Source organism: Lathamus discolor, chromosome 14 (genome assembly GCF_037157495.1).
Source record: "Lathamus discolor isolate bLatDis1 chromosome 14, bLatDis1.hap1, whole genome shotgun sequence".
In the NCBI taxonomy this organism is placed as follows: Eukaryota; Metazoa; Chordata; class Aves; order Psittaciformes; family Psittacidae; genus Lathamus; species Lathamus discolor.
This window is the reverse complement of record NC_088897.1, coordinates 8,972,855-8,990,141: the sequence shown is the minus strand read 5'-3', so window position 1 is coordinate 8,990,141 and position 17,287 is coordinate 8,972,855. Positions and strand designations below refer to the sequence as shown.

The 17,287-nt window shown below is 42.9% G+C and overlaps 1 protein-coding gene across 6 annotated transcripts in view; it reads left to right on the top strand.

The window, feature by feature from the left end:
• TRPV2 (transient receptor potential cation channel subfamily V member 2) overlaps window positions 1-16,549 on the top strand; it is a 29,262-nt gene extending 12,713 nt beyond the window's left edge. Inside the window, exons 1-18 of one of the 6 annotated variants that reach the window (XM_065694716.1) lie at window positions 2,458-2,542; window positions 4,695-4,811; window positions 5,622-5,738; window positions 6,665-6,957; window positions 7,589-7,722; window positions 8,035-8,187; window positions 8,878-9,018; window positions 9,497-9,795; window positions 10,237-10,413; window positions 10,849-11,007; window positions 11,128-11,223; window positions 11,750-11,820; window positions 12,531-12,696; window positions 13,406-13,472; window positions 13,560-13,867; window positions 14,220-14,338; window positions 15,109-15,203; window positions 15,977-16,549. In XM_065694716.1, the coding sequence (XP_065550788.1) occupies window positions 6,722-6,957; window positions 7,589-7,722; window positions 8,035-8,187; window positions 8,878-9,018; window positions 9,497-9,795; window positions 10,237-10,413; window positions 10,849-11,007; window positions 11,128-11,223; window positions 11,750-11,820; window positions 12,531-12,696; window positions 13,406-13,472; window positions 13,560-13,867; window positions 14,220-14,338; window positions 15,109-15,203; window positions 15,977-16,107 (2,352 nt within the window). In that variant the 5' untranslated portion in view covers window positions 2,458-2,542; window positions 4,695-4,811; window positions 5,622-5,738; window positions 6,665-6,721 and the 3' untranslated portion in view covers window positions 16,108-16,549. The other 5 variants (XM_065694714.1, XM_065694719.1, XM_065694715.1 and 2 more) reach the window with 5 other exon arrangements.
• Window positions 16,550-17,287: the final 738 nt, after the last annotated feature.

The following is a 17,287-nucleotide window of genomic DNA, read 5'->3' as shown; positions in this document are numbered from 1 at the left end:
AAGTAACAGATGTCCTTTCTCAAGTTGTAATGATTAAGCTAATCTGTGTGGTAACAGATGCTGACTGGTTGGTTGGGTAACACAGGCTGCAGGTAGGGTTTGCCCTGTTTCAGATACAGGTCTGTAAGTGGCAGGTTGTCAGCATAGGAGCTTTGGCTGGTTGGGTGAAACTGGATGTGCCCATGTGCTTGTTTCCCCAGCTCTGTAGGAAGATTTCCTTAGGTGAAGCTTGTGCAGAAAGTTAATTAACGTTTGGCTTACTAAAAATGCCACATAGTGGCACATCCATAAAGCTAAAGCACAAGGAATGAAATCCCCAGAGCTGTAGCGTTGCAGCACTACTTGGGTGAAGTGTGGAGCTGGCCTCTTCGTGAGGATGTGGGGGCACTTGGTCTTGAACTCTGCTGCTCCTTGAGTTATCCAGGCTTTCGATCCTGTAGCTAGTAACGGAGGGATGGCTGCAAGGGATTTTGTCATTAATGAAGAAAATTCTTTGCAATTTATCTTAAATGATGTGAGCTAGGGAAATTATGTAAATGACAAGGAAACGTAAATATGAATGTGCATAACATGCATTGTTTGCACTGAAGAAGATAGCAGCAAAAGACACAGGAAGAGGTATCAGGCAATGTAAATGCCCGATGTTAAGATACAACTGTGGTGGTACCTCAGTTCAATCTGCTTAGAGCCAACTATTCATAACTAAAGAACTTGATAGGCTTTAGCCAGGATCTGTATGCTATTTAAATAGAATAATCCTAATGCTCCTACACTGACAACAGGTTCTAATAACATCTTCTAATCCTGCTGCAAGGTGAACTTTGTGACTGGCCTTTGGGGTTTTTTTCTGACAGCTTCAGATAATTTCTAGTCTGTTCTCTCTTAAACCAAAAAAAATCCCAAGATTTCAAGGGGTTTGTCTTCTGTGCTTTTAAAAACATACTTCAAAGAAGACAACTAAGATAACCCCGTGACAGCGGTATTTGGATATGTTTAGTGTTTTGCTGTGTTAGCAACTGCCCTGAAAAGTAATCCTGTAGGAAAAGTGAGGATTAAGGCAGATAAACACTGGGAATACTTCAGTATTTTTGCAGTCTTGTCTGCAGTTCCAAAGGCATTGTGTAGCAGCTGTGTCCAAAGATCCTTGGCTGCACAATTTTGTATTTACGGAATGTTGCTGCATCATCCAAACCAGCTTCATTTGGAACTTGAGGTTTTAAATGAGACGAGTTTCTGTTAACTCGTTTGATACAGAAGTGAATGGCTGTAATTCTCACAAGTATGTGACTGCAGCCCTGCTATTTCTGAAGAATTTCGTACTGAGGCTGTTTTCATAAGCAGCAGGACTTCAGGTTTCCTTGCTGGCCACTGGATGTCACTGTTTCTCCACAAAAGGGTTTTGTAATTACCCTTGGGTTTCCTATTCTGCTGCCCTTTGATTGTCAGTGGAGCATTCCTTCAGGCTATAATCCTACAGAAAGGGATACATCAAGTAGAAAGCTATCTCCATGTAAGGAATAACAGAAGTGGATGTTTCCTTCAAAGATCTGAGAAGTATGTATAGATAGGAACCTTTAAATATTATGATGTAAGACTAGCATTTACAGAAATACTGTCATGTAAATGAATTCAGTCCCCGGGGACATCAGACAGGTTCTGACAAAGAATTATATGTAAGAATATTTGGATTTGATTGGGCATTGGCTGGTGTCTCTAGAGATACACGTTTCCATCAGTGTAACTATAACAAAGAGAGCTGCTAAAATTCATGCCTTCAGTATGGGGTTGCATGAAAAAAGACTCTTTATTTTCCCAGGAGTGAAAGTACAGCTTTAAAACAAACTCTTCTTTTTTAATTAACCATGTGGCTTTCATGAGGTTTGAGTGAAGCACTGCCCTACCTGTTGGTTTGGAGAGAATTTGGTCCACCCTTGTGTGCTGATACTACAGCATGCTTACCTTCCTCCTGTAAAGGTATGTTTGAGCTGCTGCTCCTCAGAGTGGCTACAGATGAATGCTGTAACTAAATTACAGGCACATGTAAGTGACTTTGTTCTTCTATTTACAGCATCCAGAAAGGATATTTATCATAAGATGTTTTTTAGTATTTGGTAAAAATGGGCACTTAGGTGAGCAGAGAATACATATTATAGGAAATATGCTTGTTCAGTCTTTTCACAGCACTATCTTCTTCATGCTTCCTTTTGATTTCTGCTTAAGCAGGTTCTGGTCATCAGTTTTCCTGCCATGAATTACTGTGATTCATCATATACCATCTATAATTTTATCATGAATATATTTTATAGTAGTATGAAATGGAATTTATTGATTTGACTTAAACTCTTAACTACTAAGTGAAACTTTTACTTCTCTCTTCCCGTATTTAAGGTTTCCACATGTCTCCTTGTCAGGAGAAACTTAGTGCCATCAGACACATTTGCATCGGTAAAATAAGTACTGAGCAAGTGCAGGATTCCTTCTTGTTCCCCCAAATTAAAGCCTCAAAAGGCAAGAGGACCACATGGTACTTCCCAAACTTCAGGTTGGCAGATAGGTGAAATGAATTTGCTGCTTTTATTCTCCCTGCATGCTGCTTTGGATGGCTTCCCCCTGAGTCCCAACAGCTTTCAGGACTTCAAGTTTTGGTGGCAAGATGCTTGTTAAGCTTCCCAACCAGCTCAGCTGGCTGGTGTGCAGCAGTGTCGTCATCCCATGACAGACCTCGGAATGCTGTCACTGGCAAGTGCATGTTTGGGCAGATCTTGTATTTTTTTCCCTGCATTGCTCTGAAATGGGAGCACAAGTGTTTTACCCTAGCATACTCTGGCGGGAGCATGTGCGCATGTGTGTGCACATACCAGTCTTTCTGTGTTCCCCAGCAGCTCCATGGTTTTGTTTTGCTGTGGTGACCCCTCAGCTGGCAGTGATTCCTTTCCCAGCAATCTGCACATTCTCCATCCTCTGTGTAAGCTATTAAAACCAGATGCGCAGAAAGAACTCTGTTATGATGAACTTTTGTGAGCTGATTTCATTTCTTGGCTAGAACAGTGGGCTGTCTCCCATGAAAGCTGGGGGGAAAGCCCAAGAGGATTTAAACTCTTTAAGTCTGAGCTAAACTCCTGGGTCTGAATCTGTCTGTTGATATCACAGTAAATTAAGTGTAACGCAACTAAACCAAACTGAACTAAATCAATGCAAAGCTGGAATGAGAGACAGAAGAGATGAGATCTGACCTTGCATTTATCTGCCTATATTTGTTCTTTGTGGGTTATTCTGTGGGTCCTAATATGTCATTAAACCTGGAAAGAGTAAGTAGCTTTGCACTGTTCCTGGATCAGCTTAATTTTAAAGCACAGGAATCTCAGAAATAAGCTTGTGATCTCGTGCAAAACCATGAAAGAGGAAAAGGCACCTTGCCATTTAATGGGTGTATTTATAGGAAGGTCTTCTCACAGCCTGTATCTGACTCAAAGTAGAAGCCATCTGGGAATGTTTCTATGGGTAAGGACCACATTCCAGGAAGTGTCACATCATCCTGCAGTCCTGTCAGACAAGGACTGCTTTAGGCTCTCTTTCGGCTCATGGTAGGTTTGGAAGAAGAAAGCAACAGCCAGAGTTCAGTGTGTCATGATGTGACTCCCCTTCTCAATGTTTTTGGACCAATGGTAGTTAAAGTTCTGAGATTTCTTATGGAATCTGCTCCCACTATCAAGCTGTTGATTAGAAGAGCTCTTTACCATTTTGGCAGTTAATAAGGTTCTCTGGATGACCCCTAGATTCCATTAAATGCCTTTGTAAACCGTCAGTCCTCTACAGTGTACAGATGAGAGCCACTCTGCAGCAGCACTGTGCTGGGGAAGGCTGTTGAGACTGTGGGTGCTGAATGTTGTCCTGCACTGATGCTGAGGTCTCAGTTGTGTTAGGAGTGGAAGAGAAAAAACTGAGACACTTGGTGTGGGCTGATGTCCTCTGTTTCCAGGGGTCCTGTGTTGTGAGTGGTAAGTGAAGTGGTACTAGTATGGTCTCAGCGACAGGCAGTTACAGGAGTGACCAGTCAGTGCTCCTAGAAGTAGCTTCACCAAGATGTTCACTCCTTTGGAGTGCTCATTTCCTTTTGCATAAGGAAATAAGCACTAAGGGCAAATTAAGTAACCAGTGGCCTAAGTGTCTGGAAACTGGGTCTGCTTTGTGCAGTTTCCTGTGCCTGTGATGAGTAGCTGACACTGTACTTTGTACGGTAACGTTCTGGCTAGTTTATTGTCTCATACCATTTGCACTGCCTTGTAGCTGGGCTGTGGGAAGTTGTGAGAGGAGAACTGGCTTCCCACAGAGCAGTTGACCTCAGACGTTTCGCTGCTTACTTTCTTGTCCTGGGGCTAACTGAAGGGGCCTTGTGACACCTCACAACGAAACCATGGGCTCTAGCACTGTCAGGATCAAACCAGCTGCCTTCCTTGAGATCTGAGTGGGCTGTTGTTGAAAGCCCTGAAATGTTGCCTCTATACGTGCAGGCATGGGTTAAGCATTATGAATTTGCAATAGCCAGCCAGCTTTCCCATATAAGAGCACTGCACTCATTGGCTCTCTCTTTTACTGAGAAATCTATCTAGTCATTTCCTGTGCAAGCCCTTCGCTTGGCAGAAAGCTATACAGTTGAGTAAATAACAATAATCTGTGGTTATTCCTTCTCACAGGCAGCTTGGACTCTCTCATGGACCACCACCATCTAGAAGTTCAACACTGCACCGTTAACAGGCTGCTATTATGAGTGTGGTCATCTCTGCAGACGAGGAGGACTCTCACCCATGGATGTAAATAACTTGGGGTCTGCTTTCACACTAATTAACACTTGTTGGTATTTGGCTTGCTTTATACCGAGAGATTATTTACCCTCTGAAGAATCCCTTGGGACTCCTTGTCAGATCAGTTCTTGGGTGGAGCTTGCAGCAACTTGGGGTAAGTGCTGTGCTCTTCCTCTTTTGACAGCAGGGCTTTTCTGTGCTGCGCTACTCAAAATGGCTTGCCAGAGTCACGGAAAGAAACAACTCGGCTCTTGAGTAGAGAAGTGAAAGTTGAGCTGGCAAACAGAGAGTGGTCTCTGTTTCCTAGGGACGGACAAAGTGGATATATATATTATAGGGTCCTTTTTTTATAGGACCGTTTGCTCTCTCTTTTAAACCAGACGGTCTGTCTGTACAAGGCTGACAATAAATAACTCTCTCCAGTGCTGTGGAGAGATGGAAACTGCAGCTGAGAAATGATTTTGGGGAAAGGAAGACAGAAAAGCACAAGCAAACTATTATGGAAGTACAAATAGCTCTCTAAAGGATCAACAAATACACCAGTAAGTGTTTTGGGGGAGGAAACAAGTCTGAAAGGGTGCTATAGGGTGTATGCCTGTGTGTGCAGAGGAATGTTTGTCATTAGAACGCAGACTAAACTGAATGGCTGAATTATCATAATGGTTTGTCTTGAAATCAGCCCTTGGATTTCCTGCTGTGAGCTGCATAAAGATGTTTTGTGGCTGTTTGCTGTCTAGAACTATGTTTCTTCATATCCTAATCAAAGGCGTAATGCCTATGCTTTCTTATGTATGTCAATTTGCCTCTTTGATGGTACAGGCTATGGAGTCTGGCTGTAGTCCCAGCAAAGGAGATTTTGCTTCAGGGAAAACCTGTTAACCATTTGGAGGAGTACATGTGAATAAGACGGAATTATTAAAGGAAGCTTTGCTTCAGGTTGGTAATCGTGGATTACCTTGCTGCCTCACAAACTATGTGAAACTAGAGTCATATGCTGACGACAGACAGCTTGCATTGGGTGTGGATCTGAGATGTATCCAGATGTATATGAGGAGATGTCTCAAAAGAGGAAAAAAGGAGTACAGGACATAATAAAGTGGGCTGGCTGGATGCTCTGATGAATACTGATACTCTCTGTGCAGTAGATCCAGATCCAGCTTTATTGTTGGGAAACCTGTGCTCTGTGCAGGCTCTGAGGGCTCTTGAGTGTTCATCTGGCAGCTGGGCTGTGTGTTCGCCTGTGGTGTGGGGGTCAAGTTCAAACCCTGTGCTCACATGGATAGGCAACAGCTCCAAACACTGGGAAGATCCCACTACTTTTGCCCCAGGATGAAACATAAGAATACCTATGAGGAACGTAATTTGCATGTATGTTTTCCATGTAGAAACAGCGTAATGCATACCAACAAAGAACGTGAACAACCTTCCCACTCTCTTGCAAAGGAGGCCTACAGTTAATCTTATCTTTTTGGCCACTTGGTGACTAGCCTCTGTTGGCTGCACTGAGACAAGAACAATGACTGTAGCCTCCTGAAGATCTACTTTCTTTGCCTTTTAAGTAAGGAACCTGTGCTGCTGCCAACAGGTGAGGTCATCTCACAAAGGGGGTTCAGATGTTCTGCAGACCAGTTGCTTGTATTCCGTGAACTGCTTGTGCACTTCTTTTCCAGTGGTACCCTATCTAAGGCCTTGTATTTATTCAAATACTCCCACTGTGCACAGTTTTACTGAGTCTCTCTCTCAAGGGTCCCATAGTCAACTGTAGGAACTCTGGAACTGGAAGCGTGCTTTTCTCTCTGTGCTGCATAGAACACATTCTAGGTTTGTGAACAAATGATGTCAATTCTCCCTCTCCCTTGCAGGTTTAGTCTTCTAGCACAGAAAATCTTTGGTGATCTGAAAGGCCATCTCTCTTAGAAATGGATAACTTCACAAGTGGGCAGCCAGGCCCAGGCCAGAGGAACAGGCTGATGGGATTGCTAGAAACAGATGACAGTACCCCAGAAGATAAACGTGCACCTAGTAAAAAGGAAGAAAGATCAGGACCTGGAAAGAGAGAGCAACGACCCTTGGAGACGCCGTATCAGGAGGAAAGCAGTAACTTTCCTCCTAAAATCAAGGTTAATCTGCGCTATCGGCCAGGACTTGGTAGCAAGTGAGTAACTGTTGGGTATTTGACAAGGGTGCAGTCCTTCCTTATCTATATTGATCCCTGCTGCTGGGGGCCTATAGGCTTCACAAAGTCTAAACTAAAAGTGGCAGTGTAGAAGTATTACAGGCATCTGGTGGGAGGTAATTAAAAGAAGAAATGGGGCATATTAGCCCTTTCCTTCTGCACTCGGGAGGTAGGGTGTATGTTGTATATTTTGTGTAAATCTGAACTAACACTAAATAAGCCAATTTGGGTGTAAGAGCATCTTAGCATGGAGCCCTATACTTGCTACAGAGGGATGTAAACCAGTTCACAGAGTGTTTTGCACCGTGTGATGGGACTGACTCTGGTCCTGCAGCTATCTTGGGCATCTCTGTCTTTATGCTCTGGGTGTATTCCAGGGTTGCACATCAGAGTGGATCTGGGAAAAGCTCCAGCTGATGGAAAGAGCAGCCACTTAAGAGAATTCTGGGAAAGAACTGTCTCTATTTTTCCCTTGACTTAAAAATAAAATACTTGTTTTTTCTGACAAACTTTTCTGCCTCCATCCTTTCTTACACCATCTCTCTAGACCTTACTGCACACTCTTGTCTTCTGCTCTCCAAAACTTCCTAACACTGCATTTCTTCCACAGCCAAAAGGACCCAAATCGCTTTGACAGAGGCAGGCTCTTCAGCGCAGTCTCAGGGGGCAGCCCCGAGGCACTGGATGGTTTGCTTGAGTACTTAAGGAGTACCTCCAAATTTCTCACCGATTCTGAATACACAGGTAGAGTCCAGCGCAGTAATCCATAACTAGGGTTAGCAGAGGCAGCGCTTCTCAATGCAAGGGGGAAGCAGGGGTTCTTTGGTTTCTTCAGCCCTCTGTCCGTGCTTTTACTTTCCTAACGTCCACCTGAGGATAGAGAATGCCATTAACTATATATATCTTAAGGCTTTTGCCTCTACTCCAGACTAAAGATACTAAGAAAGGCCTTTAGAATAATTATTTGGTCCTACAATGAGAGTTAAGTTCTGAATCAAGTAATAGAGATGTGTGCAAAGCACGCGCACAACCCATTCAATTCTCTTTTTCTACTAGATGCAAATACTGGGAAGACCTGCTTAATGAAAGCCCTGTTGAACTTAAAAAATGGAAAGAATGACACAATCCCACGTTTGCTGGAAATAGACCAAAATACACACAATCCCAGGCCACTTGTCAATGTGGCATGCTCTGACTGTTACTACAGAGGTAAGGGTTCTGTTCTGGTGCCATATCAGAGCACCTTTCTCATTACCTGGGTAAGGGGTGCAGATACAAGTTAAAAGAACCGGAGTTTATGCAGCACTGCAGTTCTAGAATTCTGGTGAAATTACACTAACAGCCCACTCACCAATCATTTCTGATTCTGGTACTGCATCTTCTTCAGCTTTGAATTATATACTTCGGTAACTTCTTTCTTGGTCTATAAAATGAATGATTCATGTATAATAACCAGAGAATATAAGAGGATATGCTTGGGAAAGTTTAAAAAGCATGTCTAAAGGGAAAAAAGAAATAGTACATCACTATTAAAGTATGAGTTCTGCTGTTTGGGTTATTCCTATAATAGCAGACATGCAGCGTAGTTATGTACATGTATGATTGTCTTTATCTTTTCATGGCTGATTGCGATTTTAGTGCCAGGCAGGGGCAGTTGTCTGGTCTTGTGCTGAATTTATGACAGTCTTGAGGGTTGTCTTCTGGCTCAGTGTTTGCAATGTTCTTTTCCAATGAATGCTGTTGAAAGTCATCAATTGCCACCCACCCCCTGCCCAGCACTGAGGCTGTAGGTTTGCTGTGCAGAACACAGTGATTGTTGAAATAGCACTTTGCTGAAGATTCTTTTGCCTGTTCCCTCTGACAGTGGCACTGACTGGTGAGTTTTGCCTGTTTCTTTAGGCCAGACAGCACTCCATATTGCCATAGAGAAAAGGAGCCTAGATTTAGTGAAGCTTCTAGTAGAGAATGGAGCTGATGTCCATGCCAGAGCCCACGGTGAATTCTTCAAGAAAAAGAAGGAAGGAGTTTACTTTTATTTTGGTGAGTCAGTGTGGAACATTTTCCTTTGCTTTTTATATTGCCTTACTGTATGCAATGCCACTAATTCTCAGTTGGCTTTGCCCCTCTGTGCGTGGGTTGGCATCTCCACTGTCCTGTAGCCAAGGTCTTGACTTACTTGAATGGCAGGATCCTTTCACAGGCTCAGGTGTCCAATAAGCATTTGGCATCATCTTTGGTTTTATGTGTTTTAATCCCATCTGAAGAGTCTCAGACAGAAACAAGCTCTTGGTTAGTTTAACCAAATTAGGGGTCTGGGAAAGTGCTTTGGCTGCCCCTAGAAATAAGGAGTCTACTGCAAAACCCTTTCTGAATCTAGAGACACTGAAGAAGAGCTTGTTCTGTGTTCCAGTGGTAAATCTATAGGCTATATATATTTTCCTGGAGTTGCTTTTATTTTTCCTTAATTCTTTTTCACCTGTTTCTGCTTCCCATTCAAATATTGTCCTCATCTCTTCAGGTGAACTTCCCCTGTCCTTGGCTGCTTGTACCAACCAGCCTGAGGTTGTGGAATATCTTCTAAACAATCCCCACCAGAAAGCCAGGCTCCAGGAGCAGGACACTCAGGGCAACACAGTCCTCCATGCCCTGGTGATGATTGCAGATGACACTGAGGAGAACACCAAGTTTGTGAGCACAACATACGTTGAGATCTTGAAGGCAGGTGTGAAGATTGACCCAATGTCGAAGCTGGAGGAGATTGTGAATTATGATGGATTAAATCCTCTGCAGCTTGCTGCCAAGACAGGCAAAGTAGAGGTAAAGACAGAGGGAAACCCTGGGTTGGCTGAGAAACAAGAAAAACTGTAGTATACTTCCTCACCTTAGGGTTTGATGTAGGAGCATCTTGCACTCAACCTGTAGTATGCTGATGACAGTAGCAGTGCCACAGGAGACAATAAAGGAGGCTTCCTCCAGGCTACTGCACTTAATGTCCTACAGAGTCTGAGCTGGTTGCTGCTGCTCTCTGTCCCAGCGAAGATAGCTGGTCTGGATTGAAACTGGTTCTACTTCTGGAGGAGCTGATACAAGATGTAGTTAGACAAATGCCTGCTTTTAGCTAGATAATCTGGTGTTTGGGTATATCAAAGCATACGCTGCAGAAAGCCAGGTGTCATGTATTTTGAAGGTGATTTGGGTATTCTTCTGCCATTCTGCACCTTTACTGTATACACATGTATGCATCTGGTTTCTCTATAGATCTTCAAGCACATTATCCAAAGAGAGATCAAAGACCCAGTGTACAGGCACCTGTCACGCAAGTTCACTGAATGGACCTATGGGCCTATCCATGTGTGTCTCTATGACTTGTCCTCTATAGACAGCTTCGAGGAGAACTCTGTGCTAGAGATTCTGGCATACAGCAGTGACACACCGGTGAGTCCTTCAACTCAAAGGCAGCAAAATCTTTTCTGCCTTTCTATAGTGTTGCTGTTGTATTATGCAAATCATTTCAAGTTAATGTGGTGTTTTACATGATCGTTTTTCTGGAAAAGAAATACATGCTGGAAGTATTGGCACATTTTATTATTTATTGTCTGCTTGGTGTACCTCTGATCATCTATAATATGAGAGAAATTCTTGAGCCTTTGATTGTTGTAAGCCTGAATGTGTCCAAATATCTTGATAAAGCCGAGCAAAAGTAACTTCTTACGGGATGGTTGATTTCTTTCATACTGAAAGGCTTGACAGAATAAACCCTTAGCAATTCCCTAGTTGGACCCACTGACCTCTAACCCAGAAAAAGACAATCCTCTGGTGAATTTGCATTCCTGTTGACACATGAGTACATTTTTGTTTATTTTTCCATAGAATCGGTACAAGATGGTGGTTTTGGAGCCCCTGAACAAACTGCTTCAGCAAAAATGGGAAACATTTGCTTCCAAGAGATTCTACTTCAGTTTTGTCTCATACTTGTCATTCATGATCATCTTTACAGCCATTGCATACTATCAACCCCTTCGGGTAAAGGTAGGTCCAGGCTTCTTTTATCTAGAAAGGCCTGACTGGATGAGTTTAAAAGGTGCTAGGTGGTTATCATCACTACCTCTGCCTTCTTCAGTGGGTTTTTGTTTTGTTTTTATCCCGCAGCCTTCCTTTCCAGTGGAATTCACGGCTGGAGGCTTCCTGTGGGTCTCTGGACTCATCATTATCTTGCTAGGAGGCATTTATCTAATCTTTGCTCAGGTATGGGGGTCTTGTGTTTAGTTCCATTGTAAGAAAGTTAAACAAAGAAACTGTCACTGACATGAAGGCAACAGACTCAGTTCTCCTGATATGAGGATGTGTGTGAGTGGATGGCAGGAGGGAATCCTGCTCCAAGACAGTGTCAGTGCAATCTAATAGTGACAGGGGTGGCACAAGCCAGGTTGCTGGGCAAGAGGAAGAATAAGTTCACAATAGCAAATAATTATGAGAGACTTCTGTGATTTATAGTACTAAAATTCATCCTTGGCATTTAGTGCAGTCTATTAATAAAGACATTGGGCTGAGGCATGATTCAGCCCTTGTTTATCCATGCGCTTTATAAAGAAGGCCTTTCTTTCATCTTGAAAGGATGAATAGCTGAAATTTGGGATTTTGAAAATGAAAGCATGAAGAGGAGCTTATGGAACAAACCTTGCCCCTGAGCAGTAGCTTACGCTGGGCAGGAATCACTCTCTAGAATGCCCTGTTTTTTGATGAATGGCTACCATTGATTTTTCTCTGCTAGAGTCTGTACTTGCGGAGGAGACGCCAGTCCCTGAAGACTATGTGTTCTGACAGCTGCATTGAGATCTTGATGTATGTCTCTTGAGGTTTTTTGCACAGTGAAAGCATGGGTGAAATTGGTGCTCTGCTGTGTGCAGCTAAGTTGCCCTAATGTTTCTAGAGAGATGGTGAGCAGGAAAGATTGATTCTCTGCCACTGTCTCCTTGTTCCATCCCTTCCCTGCTTGCTTCTACTTTCAGCATCTTGTCATAACCTTTTGTTGTAATGGACTTTGCTGGGTATGCTCTGTCCTTAGATTTGTAGTGGAACACAGTGAAGGTCAGACCCTCAATTATTCCACAAATAAGAACATACACTTCTTAGACAAAGAGCTTAAGTTCTCTATCATACTGTCACTGTGGCTCAGAGTTGACTGAAAGGAAAATAACTTCTCAGTTTTCTGAGGAGAAATGTGTGTAGATGCATGTGTGTGCATGTATGTGTGCATGTGTTCGTAAGTGTTTAAATTTTTTCCACTTAATATCAGTTATGTGAGTTACATTAAGCAGTTCAGAGTTTCCATACTGCAAGATTAACCAGTTCATAACAAAACTGCAACAGCTTGTGGGTTGGGTTATAACAGGATTTGCTTATATAAACTGTATGTCTGATTAACTGCCACTTTGTATGTTCCATGTAGCCTTGTAAAATGTGTTTGCTTTTCCTTTCAAAACAGAACAGATCTGCAAATGGGCCTTTTTGTTGAAGTAAGTCACTGTGTCACTCATTCTATTTCTCTCCAGCTTCATCCAAGCTTTCTCGTTGCTGCTGTCAGCAGTCCTGTATGGTGCAAGTTCAGAAAACTATGTGGCAGTGATGGTGTTCTCCCTGCTTCTGGGATGGGTGAACATGCTGTATTATACTCGGGGCTTTCAGCGCACTGGCATCTACAGTGTCATGATCCAGAAGGTCAGTACTCAGTAAAAAGCTTTGTATGAAAAGCTTTTAGGTGTGAGGAACTAATAGAAGTCCTGCAATCACTTTTCTCCTCTCAGGACCATGAAAATCATAAATGGGATTGATATACTGACTGTGGAAGTAAAAATATTGCACAAGGAGATTAGATCAATGTCTTCAAGGAAGTACATTTTCAGCAAACTACTGGTTTGCTATCTTTGAATTTAGGAAGTGGCAGCAGCTGACATTTCCCTGTTTGCCATAAGACAGCTCAAAGCTAGCAGTCAAAACTGGTGCAAGTTCCCTGGAATGGGCTGGGCTGAGAAATGTTTCCAGGTCCATAGAGGAGAATGGGACTAGAAAGACAAGACAAAGCAGAGGTGAAATGTGATACCAGGGAAGAATTCTGATCACCACTTGTGTGAAACACAATAGAGATGGAAAAAGATGTGTGTGTTAAAACAATTCAGAAGCAGCCATACTGGGGAACTGACATACTTGTTGTGTTTGTGTGAGCAGGTTCTTAGAAACAACGAATAAGTTCATGTAGTAGTGTCAGATCAAGCTACCAATGATGTTACTTACCTGAAGAAGTAATACGTATTAGTAGTTTCTTAAACATATTGTTACTGGGGTTGGTTTATGATGTGTGAGAGCAGGAGATCATCCATGTGATTCGTATGAGATAAAGAATGGTGCTTCCTCCTGATTTGTGTTTCAGACTATTCTGAGAGATCTGCTGCGTTTCCTCTTGGTTTATATGATCTTCCTCTTTGGCTTTGCTGCAGGTACGGACTTGCTCAGCGTTATGTTGTAGTCTGGGCTGCAATAAATACATTTTTATAAAGAGGTTTCAAATCCTGTTTTTCTCCTAGCTCTGGTTACACTGATGGGGGATGCTCCTTCGGTCTCTCAGAACAAGTCTCTTGCTCATTTGGAGAGCACTGGGAACCATGCTATGTACGGTGGGCTGCTTAGTGTCTCCCTGGAGCTCTTCAAGATCACCATTGGGATGGGAGACCTGGATTTTCAGGAACATGCCAGATTCAGATACTTTGTCATGCTCCTGCTGCTTCTCTTTGTGATCCTCACTTATGTTCTTCTGCTCAACATGCTGATTGCGCTCATGAGTGAGACTGTCACAGATATTTCTAGTTACAGCAAAAGCGTCTGGAAGCTGCAGGTGAGGCACGGTGCTGCTTACCATTATGCCATGGCCTAGACTCCTACTTGAGTCTCTTAACATAAGAGGTGACAGTGCCTGTCTTTGTCCTAAGCCTCAGCTATAAACTAAATCCTATAGTTTTTAGATGTGTTTAAAACTCTTGCTTTTTGGGTGGCTACCAGCCAGTCCAGATCCACATGCATAAAAAACTTGAGAGAGACTGGCACTATTAATCTAAGGACACTTTGGGATTGGGTTCCAGAGTGATTTTCTGAGTCAAACTAGTTGCTGATTGGGAAAGATTAAATCAAAAAGTGGGGTTGGGCTCTGTATGATCTGTTTTCTCTCTGACATGGACCTCTTTTTTCAGAGGGCTATTGCTATTCTAGAGATAGAGAAGGCCTGGCTGTGGCGCCAAGGTGGGAAAAGGAGATCTGGCTGCTTCATGTCAGTGGGCCTCAATAAGAAAGATGAAAGGTGGTGCTTCAGGTAAGACAGATGACCATTGCAGCCTTGTAACGGGTTCTCATGATTCATAAGCCACGAATAACCCTGAACCACCACAGGGAATTTCAGCACTGATTCAACAGAGTGCCTCAACCATATGTTCCTGGGTACACACAAGTTGGTTGATGGAAGTTTGAGAGCGAGTTGAACCACCAACACATGCTGTCACCCAAAGATGTCTTGTTTAACCCACATCAATGCAAACATTTCTGGTGGCGGAGTGTTTGCAATGGTGCTTTATTGCTGTGAATATAGCTGTAGAAGCAGGGTGTGTTAAGATGGATGCAGGCTGGTTGCCCCTTCATTCAGGAACATGCAATTGGAGTGCAACAGGAGAGGGCAGCACTCTTCATCACATAGAGGGGCTAGGAGAGCAGATGAACTTTCTCCACCCGGTGAAAAGAACTGCAGGCAGCGCTTCAGTAGCTCCAGTGTGTTACAGAGCATGTGTAGAAAGTGGAACCTTGGAGCATCCTTTGTATTAAGCATGTTCCCTGTGAGGAACTGGAGTATTTTAAACCAAACAACATAGACCAGCACACAGTGTGCACGGGGAGAACATATTGACCTCATAGACTTAGACTACAGAAGACCTTTACTCAAAGAAAAGCTCTGTAGGGCATTGTTGTTACAGCTAAACCATTAGGATTGTGTTGCCAGGATGAGCTGGGTTCGGATGCTATGGGACAATGAGATCTGGGTTGAAATGCTGTGTTCCATGTATCAGTTTCTGCTGTGTTTTGTCTCTCCAGAGTAGAGGAAATTAAATGGACTGATTGGGCAAAGGATGTGGGAGTTCTTAAGGAAGACCCTGGCAACACCAATGATTCAGAAATAAACCCAGAAGGTAAAATAAATAATGAAGAAAGATCTTCCGTATCTTTTTAGCTTCCTGTGCTGAGCATGGCATGGCATATTATCAAGTCTTTGGTAACAGAAACTTCAGGCAGTCTGGTTTGCTCATGAAATTGCTTCCACACAGCATCCCTCAGTAGCAGCAGCATCACTTGTGAGCTGAGAAAATAAAGAATTAGAGTAGGTATGGACCTAGTCAGAGTTTGGGAACAAATAATGAGGATGAAGGAGATGCTATTCCTACTTACCTCTGATAGAAATGGGCATGAAATGCTGCTGAGAAAAGCTAGGGTTGTTCTTCCCTTTCACTCAGTAGCCTAAATAGATGGTGCTTTTTCTAAGAAAGGTAAAATTTAGGCCCATTCCTATTGCAAATGTTAAAAACCATAGGGCTTTCAGAGCACAAATCAGGGCATTACTACTGACAACTTTGGCAAATTCTGCCTAAGTTAATTATGTTTGCGTCCTTTGTTACACCTGGGAAGCAGCTCTGTGTGGGAAATGAAGAGCTGTTACTCTCTAGAAATTTTCTTCAGCCTGACAGAGAGCTTGGTCAGAAGCTCCACTGGATTGAAATACAGCCTCCTACTCTTCCAGCATAGGTTCTGCCTAGATGCCAGCTTTCTAGGACTGGGGATGTTGCAACACTTAAAATACTATCTGATGTATGCTGGGATTTCCCTAAACCTCACCCTTCTAAAAACTGGATCCCTTTGTCAGCCTCCTGCTGACAAAGGGCTGCTGTTTTTATGTCTCCTGCTGTAGAGACAAGATCGTGGAAACGGGTGCCACAGAAACAACTGAGACCAGCTGGTTCAGAGGAGCAGTCACTCTTGCAGCCCCAGATGTCAGCAACTGAGATGATGCCTCTAGAGGGACAAACCAGGAATCCTTAGGAGGTTTTCTGGATTGCAACCTTGCTTCCACCTTCAAAGGAGCAGTTCTTCCTCTAGCACCTGGAAAAATTGAAGACATTATCAGTATTAAAGTGCATTTAATTGAAGACTGTGGTTCAGCCTGTGGCTTTAAGTATTTTCATGCACTTTAATCATTAATTTCCTCTGAAGATACTATTTTTATTCAATGTTCTTTGCCCAGCACTTTCTTATTACTATGTCTAAAGGTGCAAGAGCAAGATCACAGGGCAGTGGGAGTGGTCTTTGGAAGGCAGTGCTTTCTGAGCTGTATAGAAATAATGCTACTTGCCATAGAGAAACAGAGGATGAAGTGACTGATCTAAGAACGGGTCAGCTGTTATTCTTTTGTCACAAGAGACTGCCCTGAAGTGCTTTGGAATAAAGACTATTGTAGAGTAATAAAAAGTTGCTAAGGATGGGATTAGCTTCTGTGCAGAAAACTGTCGATATGAGACATGAGTGGACAAATACTCTTCAGTCATCAAAAAGCTCTACTGAGTCTTTGTGTCAGTGCCTGCAGTGCTCAGTGTGTAGCCCATATCAGAACTCCCATTTTACAGTATTATAATGAAGTTGTTTGCACGATGTGCACACTTGCTTAAGAGCACAATAGTGACATGGATTTCCTGGGCCTGTAACTTCACATGGGGAATTTCTGAAACATCTGTCTTTCACAGGTTGCTTTGTGTCTGTAGAAAACAGCAGCAGAATCCTGCACATGGTTTCTGAGAGATAGATAGCCCACAATGCGTCATGTGGTTAACGTTTCCTGTCAGTCTTAGTGAGCATCCTGTCTTGCTGTAAATGATTACAAGGACTTCATTGCTTTTTGTAGTGTGCACGCTGCCTGAGGCAGGATGAACAGTGTACTTTGGACTCTGTGAAAGAGGTAAAAATGAGGAGTCTCACTTTCAGCCTTTATTTAAAAATAATAACATGAGTATTTCTGTAAACTGTCAATATAGCAAGTGTACTTCATTGCAAATGTTCATCTTTGGGCATACTTTCAGAGCTTCAGCCTCTCTCAAAAAGGAAGAGATGTGACTATAAGGCCTTATAAAATTCCTAATGCCATGTCACCCAGCACTGTGCTGAACACACTGCCACACGAGTTAGTGACTTTTTCAGGACTTCATGTCAGTTTACACAGCCACATCTG